This window comes from Anopheles moucheti, chromosome 3 (genome assembly GCF_943734755.1).
Source record: "Anopheles moucheti chromosome 3, idAnoMoucSN_F20_07, whole genome shotgun sequence".
NCBI classification, from domain to species: Eukaryota; Metazoa; Arthropoda; class Insecta; order Diptera; family Culicidae; genus Anopheles; species Anopheles moucheti.
In genome coordinates this window covers 58,740,180-58,760,812 of record NC_069141.1, presented here as the reverse complement: position 1 = coordinate 58,760,812, position 20,633 = coordinate 58,740,180, and the positions used below count along the sequence as shown (strand labels likewise).

The window sequence follows — 20,633 nt, the reverse complement described above, 5'->3', positions numbered from 1 at the left end:
CATTACACATACTGGGCCTGAAGTGCATCTCCATATTTTCTCTATAACTTTATACTACATCCCACAATCTCATATTTAACGAATTTACCAAATTCATCGCTATCGCAACAAACAATACAACACCACGACCGCCCGTGCCCATCGGTTCACACACAGCCCAAATGCATCATTTGCATTATCCAATGGTATTTTTCCCTTCCCGTCACATCCCATCCTCTCGATACTTTAACGCATTCAATCACCACCCAACCGATTCCCCCGGCGGTGCCCATCGACGATACGCCACCATTTTCCAATCGATCGATACCAAATGTGATTGCAGTGGAAAGCGACCTTCGGAGTGCTGTTTTATTGAAATTCGATGACAGCCAACGGGCTCCCCGTACTGAACAAGGGGAGGCGTGAAAATGTGCTTCCACTGCTGCAGTTGCCATCCATCCACAGCAGCATCAATAAGTAGGTGAGATATGGTGAGTGGGAAGATTATTACAGCCGCCTCGAGTTGACGTAATTTAACCCATCCTTCGTTACTCCTTCCACAGCTGCCTTCCGGCGACGCCACCAGCAGCAGTTTCATCGTGCTTCACGAAATTCGCCTATCCTGCGCGACCAATCAGACCCATACACACGATGTCAGTAAAACGGATCGGAAAGTGTAAGGAACGCATCGGATGGGCTACAATTTAGTATCCGTTTACGGTGGAAGAACAGCAGATAGTAAGGCCATCTACCCCTTCTGGGATCTGCCGTTTATTTCCATCAACAATCATTTAGGGATACACACATACAACGCTCCGTCCCGCTCCGTTTTACGGGATGGACGTGGATGTGGACCAAGGACGGGAAAATTCATTCCCAGCCATCACCAAATCTGTCGGCTCGACTGCAAAGGTAGCTGCTGCTGCTGCTGCTGGGGCTTAATGGTGCTGATGACTATTCGAAACGAATTTTAATCAGTTTGCATTCCACGCATACTATCCAAACAATGCAGTGAACGATTGCAATCGAGTCAAGAGACACCACCGAAAAGGGAAATGGGGCATACACAGGAGAAGAAGGGGGGAAAATGCAATATATGCCAATACTTATACTCTCTTTTTTTCTATTTACAAAACCACACACACACACCCATACACAGACGTTTTCATATCATTTGCGCAAAAGTGGGAAAAAGAAACTTTTAAAATGAAAATTTTTGGTAACGAGCGGTGAAGCACATTTTGGTTTGGTATGTGTTTATGTTGGATTTCTTTGTAATTCGATTGATGTCCTTCCCTTTATCCTTTTGATAACCTATGATTATCATTACTGTTTACAGATTTGTCATGCATTATATTTTAATTTTAGATTGATTTTAATACAATATAATCGGCTTTTAAAAAGTTTTTCAATTACCGATTTGAAAAAAAAAATAATTAAAGGAAAAGCAGATAAATGTCGAAAAAAGAAACATGTTCAGAGCGACGTTATTTTATAACGCGTTATTCGTTTCAAAGCAAACAAAAAGATTAATTGCGATCTCGAATAGCAACGAGAAACTAATTAAACCAATATTAATTGCACCTTCTCATTAAAATTGCAGCAAATTTTAAATGAACCTCCGACAAAGGCAAAACCGTATGTTTCGGGCCAAAGTGGAATAGCCAATTGGAATGGATCAATACCCAAAATTTATCAGATAAAATGCATCTATCGTTTTTGCAGCTCTAAAAATAGCTCGTTTTGCAGGAGCTAGTGGTAGGACACTACATCGATGAAATGGTGGTGTTTACTTTGTAGCGAAACATGAAAAGGAATGTTACAAATTTTATTACACATTATTTCACAAAATACAACCTCAGTATAAATATAAGCGGAAGCGTTATATTACTTCATTCTGGCACATCTCATTACATACGCATCAAAGGATGAATAAATGAATGCCCGGTACACCGAAAGCCACCAGCTTTAAGCGACAGCTTAACGGGTGTATCTCCACCCATGGAAACAGTAAAACAGTAAAAGGTGTGTTTGGTTTTGTTTGCAATTGCATCATATGCTTTTGCTTTTTATTTTGTGAAAAAAAACATAATTTTCATCAATAATGATCAAACACTCACGCTGAAGCAGAAGCTTTTAATATGGCACACATATGTGACACACGCGTTCAATGGGAAATGGTTGGTAACAGCAACGCCACTTCCACGCTCTACCTTTCTTCATTATATTTTTATAATCCATCAATATATTTACTGCGCCCAACATTAATTGCATTCTTGTGACGCGCAATTCAATTTATTCAACGCCAACAAGCATACACCGGACGGCGGATTATACCGGTCGGGTAGACTTTACTGATAAACAAAACTGAAATAGCCAAATAGGATCCACATCTGCTGATAATTGGAATGGAAAAATAATAATAATTAAATGGAAACCATCTCGCTGAACAAAAAAAAAAACAATTCGATTCCATAGCTTAAGATTACGTGCATGGCTTGTTACATTGGGAATAAGTGGCAGAATGCAAGAATGACAAAAAAGTATAAAAGTTCATTGAAATATTACGCGAAGTAAAAATAGCTCACAAAGAACAAAAAAGCTTTCTATAAGATCCTTACAAATAAGCCCAAACAACGTAAACTACCATCTGTTTTATACAACATTGCACTTTTTGAAACAAGTGCAACGAATTAATTTAATAAACCTAAATACAATCCATAGCGAAAATAATAACTGAACGAAGGATGATAATATAAACAATGAACGAAGGAACACTTGTTAGTACCACATGAGAAACATGATTAATGTTATTGTAGTGAATGGAGCATATGAACGAGTGAAAACGTTTCCGAACATCACACATACGAAGACTGCATACATTCACACACACACACACGTAATAATCAAACATACATCCAAACACAGCGATACCAATACACAGCCAATCAATGAATGAACGAAAAGCAGCACCAAGAGAGAGAGAGAGGCTGAATTATATAGAGAAACCGGAAAACGAAACGGGCGAGGGATAGAAAGGTTTCAGACAGACAGATGGACGCGTACCGAGAACAGCAGACGACGTTGCTATTATCGTGGCATCTCGTCGCCTGCCATGTCTCGGGTACCAGGTGGGCCACAAAGGATATCACATTGTGTTTGGTCGGTGGGTCCACTTACCGGTATGCTGTGATTGCGATTGCGTTATATTTACGGCGGTCGGTGTCGTCGAAATGTCCATCGGTATGGTTTGCGTGACCCCGCTCAGGTCTTCCGTTTTCTACAATGCAAGCAAGAGAAAAGGATATGTTAATGGTTGTCTATTTTTCGAAGCGAATAGAACGACAATGCAACACTGTGATGATTTTGATTACATCCGCCAAACCACACGCGGCAATGCTGCTGGTGTCTGTACGGCAACTATTGGTTTTTGTTTGTTGGAGAAGTCCTACGGTCGTTAGACCAATGTAATCAAAATCCAACGTGGCGATCCTTGCGGTACATACGATAATGCTCGGCATGTGATGGCCCGTCTCGTCGACGCTCTCCTGCGATGATTCGTGCTGTTGCTGGTCCACGTCCGAGCTGGGGCTTTCCTTAATGATACGGATATTGTTACCGGCAGCGGCGGCTGCTGCTGCTGCAGCGACAGCGGCCGCGCCCAGCGCTAACGCACCGTGCCCTGCCGTCGCCGTACCGTACGATATGTTGTCCACCTGCTGCTGGATGTGTAGATGCGGCACGAGGTTTAGTGTGCTCGGGTCCGCACTCGGGCCGTGCTGTTCGTCCGTCTGCTGTTGTTGCTGCTGCTGCTGAGCAGCGGCAGCCGCAGCAGCAGCGGCAGCTACTGCCGCCGCTTGGTGCTGCGCTACGACCACAGCCGCCTGCTGCTGTTGATGCTGCAACCGGTCGGTCGAGATGGAACCGGAACCAGTTGACGTCTTCCGTAACCGTTTCCTTCGTGCCGCAGGTGACATGTTGGTCGTGGGGGAAGGTGATCGTCTCAGCTGCTGGGTTTGTTGATGTAACTGTTGCTGCTGCTGCTGTTGCTGCTGTTGGTGTTGGTACTGCTGTTGTTGTGTTTGTTGCTGGTGATGTTGTGCCTGCTGCTGCTGTTGTTGTTGCTGCTGTTGTTGCTGCTGCTGCTGCTGTTGCGCTTGCTGCTGAGATTCGGCACTGCCCCATATCGCATCGCCAGCCGCACCGGGTATTACGTTCGCCGCCTGTATCAGATCGGATGGGTCGAGCTTGCTCAGGTCCGCCTTACACACGGCTGACGCATCCGGCATCTCCGCCAGGCCCTTGATTTTGAGCATTTCGGCCGTCTTGAGCACCTGGGGCAGCTGTTCGGTCGACACGTTCACCTCACCGTAGTACATGAAGTCAACCATCGTCTTCAGGTCGTTGTACTGCACGTCCTTCAATATCACGATTGGGTGTTGGCAGGGATTGGCGGTGAAAAGTGACTGAAGAAAAAATAAAATAAAAACCAATAAACGTTATTGTAGAGGCATGAAGACAAGGAAAAAAAGTGTTGGAGAAGTGTTATAATGTCAGAAAGATATGAGCTAATATACAAAACTATCAAAATGGCATTATCACACAGAAATGAATATTTGAAAATGTTCGTTATCCAAGGTTATCAAGGGATGAACCATTTCAATATATGCAATCCCCTCTACCTACTCTTCTGTTCCAATTCTCGTAACATTGTCCTGTCGTTTACACAAAAGCATAAACCTTTTCATTTCACCCTTCTTCAAAACGATAACATTTCAAACATTTTCTACAACAACAGAAAAGAGCTTACCCTGTGAACCTGAGCCGTATTTCTGTGATTGTCAGTTGATATAATTTTTATAAATTACTCTACATCCCTCTTGTGTTGGAATACCTCCGCGAACCCTTGCACAACGCGCTTGTATTCCAATTGCCGAAAGGTCGTAGATTAAATAACACCCTGTTATTGCCACGCGTGTCGAAAGATTTCCGGACGGGATAACGCAACTGAAGGCAATAGCCGAGGGGAATACTCGTGAGCTTTCCTTTTTGATTAGGGTGAGAAATGCTCAAAAAGCAAACCAAAGTGCGAAACACATTCGACATTAGGGTAGGGAAGAAATGATTCGGGAAGGAATATTTCTGAGAGAAATTGTAACAACTGTGACTATAGTGCATCCTACTGACATGCTGGAGGAAAGAATTTGGAAACAATAGGATAACAAAAATCAATACTTTATCCATGTGTCATGTGTCCCTTTTTTTTGTTTTGCATTCAAATGCCAGTAATCATAGTAGGCGACTGAAATCCACACACATCCATAGTAGGCTATCTATTATGATCCACCGACAACACACACACACACACACATGCGCGTGATGTACGAGATTAATTAGCAACATGATTCAAACTCCTCCTGTCATATGCTACACTCGCACGCCATCTCTATCTTCGGTCTGACACAGAGCATCCCCGAGTGCACGTTATCCTATTTCCTCATGTGTTCGTCATTAATACCTGTCACGTTTGAGGACGAAGGGCTGTAAGTGTAAGTGGATACTGGGTGAGGGGAGGGGAGCCTAGACGGCACCGAAAGGGTTATTGACGCAATTAACCAAAACCAGGCAACCATACATGCGTGAAAGAAAGTTAAGTGTTCGGAGTCACGGTGGAAAATGTCTTGGAATACATTTTTCACACTTATTTTCCCTTACACAACAGGGACAAGGAAATTTATTTGTATGATGAATGTAGCATAATACTATGCGTATGGTGGCAGAAACCAATTTTAACTTTACGAATCATTTGCTCTTAATTATTACTTAAAATACTGCGAAAACAAAGTCTGCGATATTGGAAGATAGTTGTGTCAGAAACCTTTAGAACCTTCAGGGTGTAACATGCAAATATAATTTCCAGAAAGCAATTCTATTATGAAACGAAACAATTGTCTAATTACTAAATGTAACAAAAAAATTAACACGAGTGTCAATTATCAGACATTAAGAAACACTGAAAAATAAAAAGCTATTCTTTACATCTCAAATGCATGAACATTATCAGTTGGATGGCATTCTTAGCCTTATCTTTATCCAAACAAGACTGTGAAGATGACAAAGCTGCTTACAAGTACGGATTGGTAAAGAGCATATTCTCCAAATACCACTGACCATAATTTTATTTCACTCCGTAAAACTTGAAGCATCATTAACCGAAAGCATACGATAGTCTACATTTAGGCGCCGTTTTATAAGCACTCTTACCTGAAAGTAGGAACTGCACGCCGACAGGACAACCTTGTGTGCCTGCAGCTGCCGTCCCTCGGCGGCCAGCGTAACGTCGACCAGGCTCTCATTGTGCAGCAGCGTCGAGAAGACCGAGATGAAGTTCGGCTGATGGTTGTTCCACCGTAGACAGTACTGCTGCACGGACATCATTCACGAGCCGTTTTTTGTTTAAAGGAAGGCGAAGCAGAGAGTTTGTACGCTGGCTACGTTGGCACTACCCGATGGTTGGTAGTGCTTCACCCAACGATACGCCCGTACCGTGGTTTGCGTGGGTTTGTCAATGCTCCCAATGCTACGGTTTGCAATAGCGATCAATAGTGATTTTTTTTAACGGATATTTAACGATCTGCAATTAAAAAGGAAAAAAATTGATGTTAATGTATATAAATGTGTCGCTAAACAAACATAAATTTGCAATCTATCTTAAATGGCATATACCTAATCATAGTACATATTTAAATGTTAAATCTTTCGATAATAATTTATTACCCTGTTCGCAGAACTGGACAAGGCAGGATCAAAGATGATCACAGATCACAAAATGTGATACCAAACATAATTATAGCATAGTTACAGGCGCTTAATATAAAATTAGTACAAAGGGTCTTATCATATCTTAATCTAAATCTTAATCCCAACATGTTATTTATTTAGTAATTAAACAAACACAAGCCTGCGATTTGCGAAAACTTATGAACCAATGAAGAGAAGACTAGTCGTGTCCATAGCTTCTAAGCGTATGTAACGTCAAATTGAAACTGAAAACAGATGCATAAAATAAAAAGCCATAATCAAAAGTGATGTGACTTTCATTAATACAGGCAGTCCCCGAGATACGCGGTTCCTCTTATACGCGGATTCGGAGATACGCGGTTTTTGGAAATTTGACAGCTGAGCTAGTTTATAGCACAAAATTTAAACAAAATGGTGAAAAATTGGTCAAAAATAGCTTTTATGTCATATAAAACATTTGTTTTTAACTTATTTTAATGTAACCTTTCTAAAAATCGCCTGATCCGTCGCATAAATTAAATGCAGAAAAGGAAGTCGACTCTGTAACTTTGAGGTATAAATGAAATTGCACCAGGATTCGACTTACGCGGAAATTCGAGTTACGCGGATTTTTCCCGGGTTATAGCGGTCCGCTATAATAGCGTATCTCGGGGACTGCCTTTTTAATCAAAATATACCATATACAGGCAGTCCCCGAGATACGCTATTATAGCGAACCGCTATAATCCGGGAAAAATCCGCGTAAGTCGAATTCTGGTGCAATTTCGTTTATACTTCAAAGTCACAGAGTCGACTTCCTACTCTGGACTTAATTTTTTCACCGAATCAAGCGATTTAAAGAAAGTGTATTCTTTCTTTTATTTTATTCTAAAATAAATTAGAAAGAAATGTTTTATGTGACAAAAAAGGTATTTACGACCAATTTTCATCCTTTTGCTTAGATTTTGTGCTATAAACTAGCTCAGCTGTCAAATTTCCAAAAACCGCGTATCTCCGAATCCGTGTATAAGAGGAACCACCGCGTATCTCTCGGGGACTGCCTGTAATGCGTATCTTCCTATGTACTTCTCGTGATGATGCTCATGTATTTTAATTATCTTAATCTATCGGTAAAATACCAAACGAGTAATATAACTACAAAGCCTTATAAATAGGAACAAATTAACCTCAGCGAAGAGCAGCGATTATGCAGTAATTCAGCCGTCGTTAATAATATTGTCATTAATCACGATTCAACGACGCTGCACACAATACGGACCTTTCCTAGCAAAGTTTGAAGTCCTCCCTTTAATTGGTACATCCTTTCGGTAAGCAAAGAAGCAAACAAAAAAAAGATCCACACCATTCTCATTAACGCACCCCCGGCGAAACGTCAAACTACAATGCCAATGACAACATCTCTCGCGCACGCAAGAAAAAAGGAACATCGCAAGATGACGGCATCGACTACCAAGTTTGCGGGGCGCGCGTGTGTATTTATGTAGTTTGTTGTTGTCCAACAATGCCGCGACACCAACGTACACCCATACCAAAACAAAACTAAACGATAAATAATATATCATCAGCTGCTGCTGCTGCTGCTAACTGCTCGAAAGAGCAACAACTCATGGCATGCTGATGCTCAAGTGGATTATAAGTGAGAGAACAGTTTTCGCACACCGATGGAGAAAGAGTGAACATCCGCCCCGGTCCCTTTAGAAGGCAAAACAAAACAAAAAAAAGGAACCACCCAGTCACTTACCCCTCACAGCACAACTGAAGAAGCAGGCTGGGTTTGGGTGAAAAATTCTAGTACATATTGTATACTTATTAGTGTTAGGGGAAGATATAACAGCCACCACACCTTTATGTACAAGGCACCGGAATAGAGCAACCATATGTTAACGCAGTAGGGTCATGGCATTTCGAAAGTCAAGGTAAATGCGACGCATACGACACTAAAGCAAAATAGGTACCGTTTTTCCCATTTGCTACACGAGGGAAAACACTCTTGGGGACGTGATGTCATAGAGGGGTATCGCGTCATTGCGAATTGGCACGAAATTTAAAGCTCTTCCGAAAGGTCTGACGCAATCGTAGCAAAACACAAACAGCAAGGAAAGGGACACAAAACAAACAGAAACCCAGATTTAGAATTAAGATAATCTTAAATGTGTCCCTCTCGGTTTAGATTGCTATCAACCAATCCGTCTGGAGGGGAAAAATCAATAACCACCACATTTTTCCACAACCTCCAAAACAAAAAAAAAAGGACGAGGAGGTAAAAGGTGAACGACTTTGAGTGACAGCAGTTCGGTCACGACGGCGTGTTTGCAAATCGATCGAGAATTAAGATATGTTTGTGGTTGTTTAATTAACTGCATCAATGCAGTCGAGTTGCTATTCTGAGGGGATTTTTTGTTCTGCCACGATATTCGTTTAATGGTAATAAACTTACGAATACGAGCAGCTGATCCCCTTCTGATTTACCACCTTTAGCCGAGATAGCCGAGAGTGGCTTATCAACAGTGTTAATAATGCCCATATGCTTCATCATCAGCGATAAAATGGATGAGTTCTTTGTAATGAAATAAAAATTAACAAATAACATCGAAATGTAAACTTTAGCTCGTGCCATCATACTCACAACAACGGCCACCAGCAAGCGTGATCTTTTCTTGATCCACAGTTGAATTACAGTTCTTTAGCTTTATGCGATCGTTACATATTATTACAAAAAAGTCATCTTAGCGTACGGTATGGACCGTTGCCGGGGTCTGAGATTGGCTTCCTTTCTTTGCAAGTCGCTGTTGCTAATGCAAGGTGTGAAAATCGTTACTCGAACGCTGATATTAACCATACAACACTAACAGAAGCTAGTTTAATGCACCTTTAATTAGAAGGAAAATTTCTATTTTCCTGAAAATTAATTATTAAAAATTATTAAAAATTCTACAAAATGTAATGATCTAATTTTGTAAACGGGGCCAACTTTACCCCGACTTGGAAGAAATGAAAATGAGAAAGCGTTATTTACGTAGAAACGTTTTTTTTTATGAGAAAGCGTTATTTATATGTCAGATGATGACGGATGAGTAACGCTCAATGCGTTCACCTACTGCAAAACGGGGTTGTACCAACCAGATGGCCCAGTCGTTAACCTCGCATTAGAGAGCACCATTGAGCACCTATTTCTAATAGGTCAAACCCGATTCCTGGGATTGAACAGACGATTTAAAAAAAACGCTTGTTTGAAGTTGTCCAAAATTTAGACAGAAATCTTGGATCAAAAGTCATCACAGACAACGGACTTTGTCAGATACTCAATCAGATACTCAATACAAAATAAAAATAATCCCAAAACTCTCATTTTCCTTTGAGATACGAAAGCTGTCTCCGTCCATACAGCAAGGATCCGTGTTGGTTGATCATGTCATTAAAATGACACCGAACAGCCTCATTGGTGATCATCTTCGTGTGTATGCGATGCGTGCCAAACCCCATTTTAAAAAGAATTTGTCACTGAAGTTATCTGTAGCTCCAAAGTTCGCTTAACCTTGAAAGCCACAAATTGAACTAATTGAGTGACTACAAAAATCTAACATTTAAACCCATCCACCCGTCTTATATGCCTGATCCCTTAGATTGTGGATCGGATTTAAACATCGTTCGACCAACAACATGCCGCTGATTACCATCGCCAATTACAAGCAAAGAGTCACGATTTAAAGCCGCTTGCTGTTCGGTTCCCGATGCGCACCGATCATCTTCTCCTTTTACGTTTGCTATTACCGTACCCGGACACTCACTCACTCACTGCTGGAGCGGTTGGGCGTGCGGGTTTCGTGGGACGGTTGGCTGAGGACACGGGCGGTGTTGTAGGAACCTTGAAAAATGGACACGGCCATCGAGCAGTTGTGTATGCGGGCGAGCGCAAGCGCACATACACACACACACACACGTTACACATCATCCCCCAAGGCGGCTTAAGCCGTACCGCGACGAACAACTTTGCCCGTTGGAGTTGACGTCATCGGTATGGCGTCGTACGCGTGTACGTAAATCATCATCGGTTCGCTTCACATCGCTCCTACATTGCTGGATGCGCACAATGTGCGAATGAGTGTTCCTGCATGCTTGGTTAAACGGAACTCAAGGTGGCGGTATAAGAAGGGGCGCAAAGATTACCAAGCAAGTTGTAATGATGGCGCACATAGATCCCAACTCACCACCCCCACACGATATCATCGCGTGATAAAGCTTCGAACTGTGTAAATGCACATTCGTCACGTTATCGAGGACTGGGGAATACACACCCGCACGTTTCAAAGACAGCTGAGCTAATGATGAGCATTAGCAGCGGACATAGAACAAAGTTCAACGATTCACAAAAAAAGTTACTTCCAATTTCATCATTTATTTGAGTGTTTGTAAGCTAAAAATAGCTAAAAACCACGTTAACAACATTTTGAGAACAATGTTTTGCTCACAATATAGACGATAAGGGTTCAACACGTAGTGACACATTTGCTCACATCATATTTCTAATTTTAAATATTTATTTTTTTTAATAACTTTACCTTATCGCCTTATTAGCTTTATGCTAAACTTTAGGGCTAGTAGCGAACTTAACGCGGAAACTGTTAACAACAAACAAATTACCTCACATTGCTCGACAGACCAGACCAGACCAGACCAGAAGTGGTATCCCGAAGGCATTCGATGATCATGATCATGATCGCTCTCGATGCTTGACAGGGCAACCGGCACCATTGCGCGGACAGAACATTAATATGCAGTCATGGGACCAGGCTTCACCACACCGGAGAGCGATAAAAATTTCATTATGTATAATTATATGCTTCGCAACTTGTTACCTATACACCGTGATAGGGAAGGTTTGGGTTTGCGAGTAAGTTTTCAGTGTTTTGCAAAATTTGACGCCACCTTTGACGTAACTTTTTCTGGAATCAAGCAATTTTTCAATCAAAAACGATGCCTTACATGCACCCTTTAATAAGATGACATATAAGACTGAGGCCTATTGTTTTATCCAGATAACTTTTGAGTAATAACGTATTGACGTGAATCGAACCGTATCGAACGATTTAAACAATTTAAAATAGACGATCTTTTAAAAAAGATGAGCTGCAGCTGATTGTTTTAAAGCAAAGAATTTGAGATTTTTCTAAATCAAGAACCGTGTGAAAGACACGGATAGTGTTTGACCTAAAACAACAAACTGATTCAATTCGGAAAAAATATTGGAATTGGGAATATTGGAAGCACTGAGCAGTGTAGTAGAAGCCGAAGACATCGTACGGCGTTACTGCATGTCCGGTATGGTTCTGATGCCCTTCCTGTTCGTACAAGGTATTGTCAGTAGTGATGAGAAGGCGATCTATTATGGTAACCTCAAAGTGATATATTCATCCGCAGAAAGTCTTGCTCTGGCATGGAACCCCGCTAGAAAATGATGAAAAAAGTACTAATGATTAGACACGAGTATACAATTTTCGACACTGGGCCAAATGTCGCCAAATGCTCTGATCAAGAAGAATGGACAATAACGGACCTGATATTCTACCTCATCCACTTTATGCGGTTGAACCACTTTATGCACTTGAACGGCTGAAGTGCCGCTACGAAAAAGATATTGGACGCGCATCCCGGGAAAAAAGCTATAAACTTACTCGCACACCCAATAGTAACCATTTTCGTTTCACTTCAGCATTCTGACGTTTCACGCATTTGCACGCATTGGGAGCATTAAATTTCGTCCCGAAATGCCTGAAGCGCGGTGCGTTTTTATTGAACCGTCACAAAACGCTTTGCTGCTGATCCAAAAAAAATCAACGCCAAATTATGGCTCACTGATCGTGCGCGTTACGAACAGCGGGGAAAACGAATTCTAATCTTCTTGCCAGCAAACAAATTCCAGCAGCATAATATGATGGCATTGCCTACACCTTACACTTATGCGCACGTGAGAATGCATCATCAACCGAATCCGCCCGGCGTTCGTGATTGATCGTTTCGCATTAATAGCAGCCCAGTGAGTGGTGCGCTGGATCCTTCCCCCCATTGCCAGTCAAGCGGCTGGGCGGTGGTATCGCGGATATAATAATGGGATAATTATCCAATGCAAAACGCTGCTCGCTTGGAACAAACGATTTACATTTCCCACCGCTGGGCACTAAAGAAGGGCCGATTATTGCATCGAGAATGCAAGTGTGTGTGTGTGTGTGTGTGTGTGTGTGTGTGTGTGTGTGTGTGTGTGTGTGTGTGTGTGTGTGTGTGTGTGTGTGTGTGTGTGTGTGTGTGTGTGTGTGTGTGTGTGTGTGTGTGTGTGTGTGTGTGTGTGTGTGTGTGTGTGTGTGTGTGTGTGTGTGTGTGTGTGTGTGTGTGTGTGTGTGTGTGTGTGTGTGTGTGTGTGTGTGTGTGTGTGTGTGTGTGTGTGTGTGTGTGTGTGTGTGTGTGTGTGTGTGTGTGTGTGTGTGTGTGTGTGTGTGTGTGTGTGTGTGTGTGTGTGTGTGTGTGTGTGTGTGTGTGTGTGTGTGTGTGTGTGTGTGTGTGTGTGTGTGTGTGTGTGTTTGTGTGTGTGTGTGTGTGTGTGTGTGTGTGTTTAAAATTGTGTACGCGAATATGTTATACGATTTCCAACCGTGCAAACACGTCCCAACGAGACAAGGCAAGGCGAACAAGTTTGAAACCACTATTGACATTTTATATGAGCCGATTAATATCCTCTCGGATGGAGCTGCGTAATTATTACTCCCTTTTTTGTTTCGATTGGAGAACCCCCCACTTTATCTTATCATCATCTTTCGCTCTCTCACTCTTTCTTTCTTTATCTCTCCATGAACAAGTTGTGTTTTTTTTTACTTCCTAATGAGAACAGATATTCTTGAACTATCATAATATTCATTACTGCTGTAGGATAATTCTTATGCTTAACCGTTCACGAGCAGCGTTTCAGCGAGAACGAGAACGGTGTGCGCCCATGTTTATGACGATTGCATAATAAAACATCTCATAAACTGGTATTAAATGAGTACTGAGCGTTTTATTGTGTATTGATTCGTCCGAAGGCGTTCAATGACATTTTTCCCATAAATAGAACCGTTGCATATCGACGTCGTCCTGAAGGAATGACATAATATGTGGACACATTAAAATAGTGAATAAATTCCTAAACATATGGAAATTTTATCGAGCAGCATTTCTCATGTAGAACACTATAAATCATATTTTTATTATTATTATTATTATAAAATAATAGCTTCCAAAATCCAAAAATAAAATGTAAATAATGCGCTAAACGGAAATGTTCGTAATTTGTTAACCGAACTTGATTACCTTCATCGTTCATTATAAAGATTATTTTACCATTTTTTTGTGATAAAATTGTTCCATAAAATTCAAAAAATCCATAAGAATCAACGATCATATTTAAATCACAACCATCGAGGTATAAGACCAATAGCAAAGACATAGTGCGGCGAAGCATAAACCCCACAAATATATGACCGCTCGTAATAGGAAACCCACAGCGGATTCCAGCATTCCAGGATCTTTTCGTCGTCTGTTGAATTAATATAAAATTATCGATAATTTTTTTTTTGTTGATGATTCATTTTTTGTCTTCCAAAAGTTACCTACAAGCAGCCTACAAATAGTCCAGAATCAAGCGCCTGAGGTACACAGTTCGTCAAAAGGTTGCAACATTGCAAACATTGCAATGGTAATGAAAGCTTAAATTACACAAAATAATTAAAGTAGAAGAAAAATTGTTAAAAGAACATTAACAAATGTTTCTAAGATTAAAACTAATTTAAATTTACATAATAAACTATCAACAGCTGGTAATTCGTTCCATTATTTAGGATCCTAATTCTCTACTGCATCCAATATTCAACACCATCTTCAGCAGCTTCACTTTCTGGAAGTAAAACAACACGACACAATTACACACCAATCCATATTCCCCCTCAATGGGGAGATTCATGAATGGGTGGCGTTCCCCACACCACCACCCTGATGGAGCGTCTGCAATAATACTCGCAAAAGAAAAATGAAACCAAAGCGACAAAAGTGGGTGATTTTAGTACAGCCCTGACTCATTGCAGAGAAGAACCCCCTTTTGCATAATCTACCACCGGTTTTTGTTGGCAAGGACCACACCACACAGTTAACTAACTCATTAAAACCCGTCACGTGCACACAACGTAACCGCTGCGGGACGAGATGCACTACTACTAACGCGAAAAACAAATCACATATAAACACAAACACACACACAGTAGTCCGCTGGTCGATGGGCACGCGGATCATAAAACAATAGTGTATCTATTTTTCGCGCATGCTTTGATGGAAATGGAAACGCGCCCGTGTGTGAGTGTGGTTCATAGTGTGCGTGCAGAAGAGAATAAAGTTTTTATTTGCGAGAAGGGATCTAAAACGAATGGGCACATTTTTGTCTGCATTTCGATTCCTACCGACAGATGTGCCTTAAAGACAGAAGCCCATTGGAGAGATCTAAGGATCAACGAACGTTCTTCTTTCCCCAAACTTAAATGCTGATTTGTTTTTTACAACATTCCAATCCAAATATAGCTCACAGATGAAAATCAAAGTAAACAATCAATTGTAGCAATCATTTTTTTCAATAAACATGCTAATGCTTCTTAGGAGAATGGTCTTTTGCATTCGTGTCGTTTGTTCATAAGTTTCAAAATTGTTATTTCTTTTTCTTTCGCTTTGGATTATTCTTTATTTATTTAGTTGTTTTATGAAAATGATTAAAATTATTAAACGGACGACACTTTTTATCTAACTTTTTGTTTATCATGTACAATAGTACTCATGAAGTAATCCACACTTTTTTAATATAATAATCAACAATTGGGTAGCAATACGGCCTGGCCGTCCCTGAATAAATAAAAAAAAATCAACAATTGGGTAAACTACAATACAGGGTATCCCACAATTTTTTGACAGTTTCCCAAGGTTTTTTAATTGCGTCCCAGATATTTTTGAATCTGTCTCGAGATTTTTTGACTGCGTCCCATCAATTTTTGAATCCGTCCCGACATTTTTTGACTGCGCCCCACACATTTTTGAATTCGTCCCGAGGATTTTTGACGGTTCTCCATATATTTTTGAATTTGTTGCTTGGTTTTTTGACAGTTTCCCAAATAGTTTTGAATGCTACTTTAAATAAATTGTCTTTCACATAACCACACGATTGGGACGGACACGATGGGACGCAATAAAAAAATCGCGGGACGGATTCAAAAATTGATAGGAAACTGTCAAAGAATTCCGGGATACACTGTAAGCCAACAACAACATGTTGTACAAAGTAAGCATGTAATAGTTTTAAAAGAAGGAAGTAAAAGGCCTTCTACATGTCAGCCACCGAACTAAATTAAGTCAAAGTAATCCAGAGCAAAGAGCCTAGACTAGAGCCACTATAGGTTATAGTGCCGGCAAACAAAACAGACAATAGACTGCAACTACTAAAATAAATCATAGTTTTACAAAAAGCTCATTAAAAACCTGAACCTCAGGCCGTTGAGAACGGTTTAACATTTTCTATAATTAGAAAAAGAAAAAAACAGTGTACAATAGTCTACAGAAATGTGTTTAGTCTACTTCACTGAAGAGAAGTAAAAATTAAAAAAAAAATCACCATTTATATCTCCAATGATTCATCATCAACACTCCTTACGAGGATGAGCTAATGGTAAATTTCGATATCATCTACCATCACTGAATTCTCCATCGACCAAAACACAATAAAATAATATGCTTTGTAAAAATATGATTTATTAGCTTTAAGTTATGGTAAAAACAGAAACACTTCAAACTAATTTGTACACCCAATTCACTTGTTCCATATGATACCGTTTAGCAACGAAAAAAAACCGTCCGATGACGACATCTTAGAGTGAAAGAAATCTTCAAACCTGTGACTCATCAGTCTGGTCAATTTATGGAGTAACAACAAGAGAAAAAAACAAATCAATAAAACAGGTTTGTTTTGGCCCAACAACTGTCTACAATCTTCCTTTACGGGTGGTGAGTTAAGTCAATGGTGGAATGTTTGGGTGATGTTGAGCAATTTGGAAGAATCAAGAAAGCAATTTGATTTGTAAAGTTTTATTTATTCAAATAGAAAGCTTATGTCATTAGAAAAGCGCGGAAAAATTAGCACTAAATGCTAAAAATTACAAACAGAGAAAACTAAAATTTTAAGTGTCCCTTGACATGCCTTTTGTCCAGCAAATCAACAAAGCATACCCGCATACAAACAACATTATCTCGTGATATCATTTCATTTGATAACGAAATGAAATAAAAACGTAAAAAAGTTCATATAGAAGGATGGTAAAACAACTTACTTTTAAATAGGTGCGGATATGCTTATAAAATTAAGCTTTAAAATATGCTAAATAAAATCAACAAATTCTTGCCTATCTCGAACGTTCGTCGAACCGTTTGTTTTATGCTACGAACCAACTGCTCTTCTCCAGTGACGTAAAACGGTTGATAAAAAGACATTTGATACGCAAATTAATTTACCACCACCACCATTGGCGCAAATCGCGGGATCCCGAACCGAAAGACCCAACACACATCAGAACTCCGTTCCGTTTTGCCGTTATCGTCTACCCCTTTCCGGGGGCTGGAGTATGACGCAAGTGATCACAAACCGATCACCACTCGCCGTGAGTTTAACTTTAAACCCATGCTGCCTGCTGGTGGTGAGAAAGTTGACATCGCAAACGTGAAAATACATCCTCAACATAACTTCACCACCACCGACACAACAACACCGAGCAACATTCCGAGACTGGCCACCCTTCCATTGGCCCATCTAAGGAAGGGCCCACCAGCACACTTGCAAAATGTGTTCTGCCTCGAAAATGTAACCACTGGTGGTGCAATTTTTATGTTGTTATTAATCAACAAGCCCCCCTCACGGTAGGGACCTTCTACTCGATAAACCCGAATGATAATATAAACCAGCATCAACAACATCGTCGTCGGGTCTGCAACAAATAGGGCCGGTTCGGAGACAGTCTATGTGCGGGTACGGGCGAAACACCGTGGACGAAAGTACCCAATTCAGCCCGCAGGGGAACAATAATTTGCATCGAAAGCGTCCAAGTGGACGGTTGAACGGTTTGTGGTTCGATCTTAATGTGGCAAGCATTGCAACGATGCAAAACAAACCCCTAATGGTGACAATATATGCACATGATTCGAATCTATGATGTAAGCAATACGGCCTGGCCGATTCTTAAGAAAATGAAAAATTAAAAATCTCGCAGCTCTTTGCTACCACCAAGGAGATGGTCTCGCTTGTCTACTCTTCTACCTAGCGCTGAAGAGGACCATCCTCGACTCGGTGCTGGAAACAACGAGGACCCTCTTCTATAAGTCAATTCAACTCCTGATCTACGCTAATGCGAACGCGCATTGCGATGCGAACGAAACTGGGACTGTATAGAACTTATATAGTTCCAGTACTCATATACAACTCTGAGACACGAACTATGTCTAAAACTGGCGAAACCTTCTTAGCAGCGTTCGAGAGGAAGATGCTCCAAAGGTTTTGTGGGCCCGCATGTGCCATGTGGGAGGACAATGACGAGCTCTACAGAAAACTACTTAAACTACTTAAACTTAGATCGCGTTAAATAATTTCGAAACGATCTCTACGAATGTTTCGTCTTTCTTAGTCCCATGCAGGGATAAGAGGTGGTACATCTTCATTAAACTCGCCAGGCACCGGTAGGAAGGTCACGTCATGAGAATGACACCGGACGACCCAGCCCGTAAAGTCCTATTAGATCGTCCACATGAGATGGTGTGATGACGTTGATGCGTCCGCCAGAAATGCTGGGAATCCATTAGGATGGGCTGACGACGTCGCTCGCAAGTGAGCGGTATAAAGGACTCCTGCAATAGGCCAAAAGCATGAAGTGGTTGTAGCGTTGGATAAGTAATAAATCGGACAAGTTCAAGCGCTTAGATTTATATCGAGAGTCATCGAGAATCATCGCAAAGCGAGGGCCGAGATGCCTCCAACGACTAGCGAAATGATAATACAATCATTCGATGTCGTGATCGTGAAGAAATCAGTTAAGTAATATCAAGTAGAGCCATATTTTGTTTCCTTATAGGCACAACAACTTCAAGAAACTTAAATTGCGGATATGTTTTTCTCACACTGCGATTATTAAACAATTTAAATTGAGTCAAGCATTGGGAATTAAAAGATTTGAACAAAGATTAAAAATAAAAGTTATAATATTGGAAAGCGGTGTTTCTTTTCCTGACAAAAGTTCTAATCTTGTTAAACATGACTAAAGCAAACGCGTGTTGAGTCGACAGCGTTGTCCAATTACTTAATTCCCATTCACAGCGAGCTAACAACCCAACCTTGAGACAGTAAACAACCAGGACTGGACTGATTATATTGGATATACCATTACTCGGGCAGTTACGCTTAAAAGCCTTAGTGTGTTGGCATAGAGACAAGCAGATCGGTAGAACCTTGCCCTTCCTTCACCACCATTCTAAACGCGATCACGAAGTCACCCCAATTTAGGGTAATTAAACTTTCCAGAAACACTTCCTCCTGTGTTCACGGTGCTACAGACGTTAGGTGTAACGTTTTTCTTTGTCCATCAAATTTGGGGCTTAATTTAAAACGAAAGGCTTAACGTATTTACTTAACAAACAACACTTCCTCTTCTTCGACGGCAGAACAATCTCAGGCGGTTTAGGCCTGCCATTTCTGGCTTTCTTTGACTTTATTTACCCGTGTAGTCAGTGCCGCGTACGGGGAGGATTAATCCGGATGAGATTTTGGACCGGTCCTGTCGTGTGAAGACTGGCGCCGGTCCCGATAAACCACCGAGTTTCAAGCGGCTTAAAGGGTTAGTGAGTGTCCAGTGGTGCGGTGTCACTTTCATGAATTTCACAAAATCAACCCATGGAAATCTCGTCAATTAAACACATTTAACAATAGTCCGTGTAGCAGCCGCTTTCCTTATTAATTTTGTTACAGAGATCGTCAACTCCACAAGACCTTTTTTCTGACAGTGTTAGGCATGATCCATCATATCAAAGGCAGTGTTGGAAATACAATAGTTTTAATGAAAACTGGATCGAATTCTTCGATCCTCTGCTTTAAATGTAAAGCAGAGGATCGAAGAATTCGATCCATATATGAAAACAAGAAAAGGAACATTTTAGGACAAATAAGGTTTTAATCAAGTAACCATAGAGCAAAGGAAGAGAAGGAAAAGAAATCAGTTATTTACCACATCTAGAGAGGATCACACCTATAACTGATTGAAGTTCAAGATATTAATTAGAAAATAAAGGCAAAACCAGAAATTAACGGAAGGAGTTTGGATTCTATTACAAGAAAAAAGAACACAACGTAGGGTAACACACGCCAGCAGGCAGTGATTGCCAAAAAACATTCGACAACATGGGAGAGGACTATCTCAATCTCAATGCAACATGGAGGAGGATTATTTAAATGTGTAGACATTTGCTCTAAAATAGTTTGCACAACTTCTAAAAATGAGATCACCTCACTGCGTAGGTCGGATTTTGTTATGATTTGTGCTTTTTTTTGTCCGGATATCCCCAAACAAACAGTTTTCGTGCTTAAGGCTTCTCTAGGCTTCGTGTAACTACAATAAATCACAACTCGAATCAACTCCAAAGAATCCCAAAACTTGTTCGATAATAATTCAAATTTTCAAAATTAGTTAGAAGGTAACCACCGACAACGAACGCTAGAAAAACTCAGTACTTCTAGTGTTAATAAACAATTTCGCAGAACT

At 40.8% G+C, this 20,633-nt stretch overlaps 1 protein-coding gene across 2 annotated transcripts in view; it reads right to left on the bottom strand.

Moving 5' to 3' along the window:
- LOC128305445 (longitudinals lacking protein, isoforms H/M/V) overlaps nucleotides 1-20,633 on the bottom strand; it is a 46,884-nt gene that overhangs the window by 24,796 nt on the left and 1,455 nt on the right. For both annotated transcript variants that reach the window (XM_053042894.1, XM_053042893.1), the window contains exons 2-4: nucleotides 6,244-6,613; nucleotides 3,486-4,445; nucleotides 3,160-3,259 (exon numbers count right to left, since the gene is read on the bottom strand). In XM_053042894.1, coding sequence (XP_052898854.1) covers nucleotides 3,160-3,259; nucleotides 3,486-4,445; nucleotides 6,244-6,417 — 1,234 coding nt within the window. In that variant the 5' untranslated portion in view covers nucleotides 6,418-6,613. The remainder of the gene's footprint in view (nucleotides 1-3,159; nucleotides 3,260-3,485; nucleotides 4,446-6,243; nucleotides 6,614-20,633) is intronic.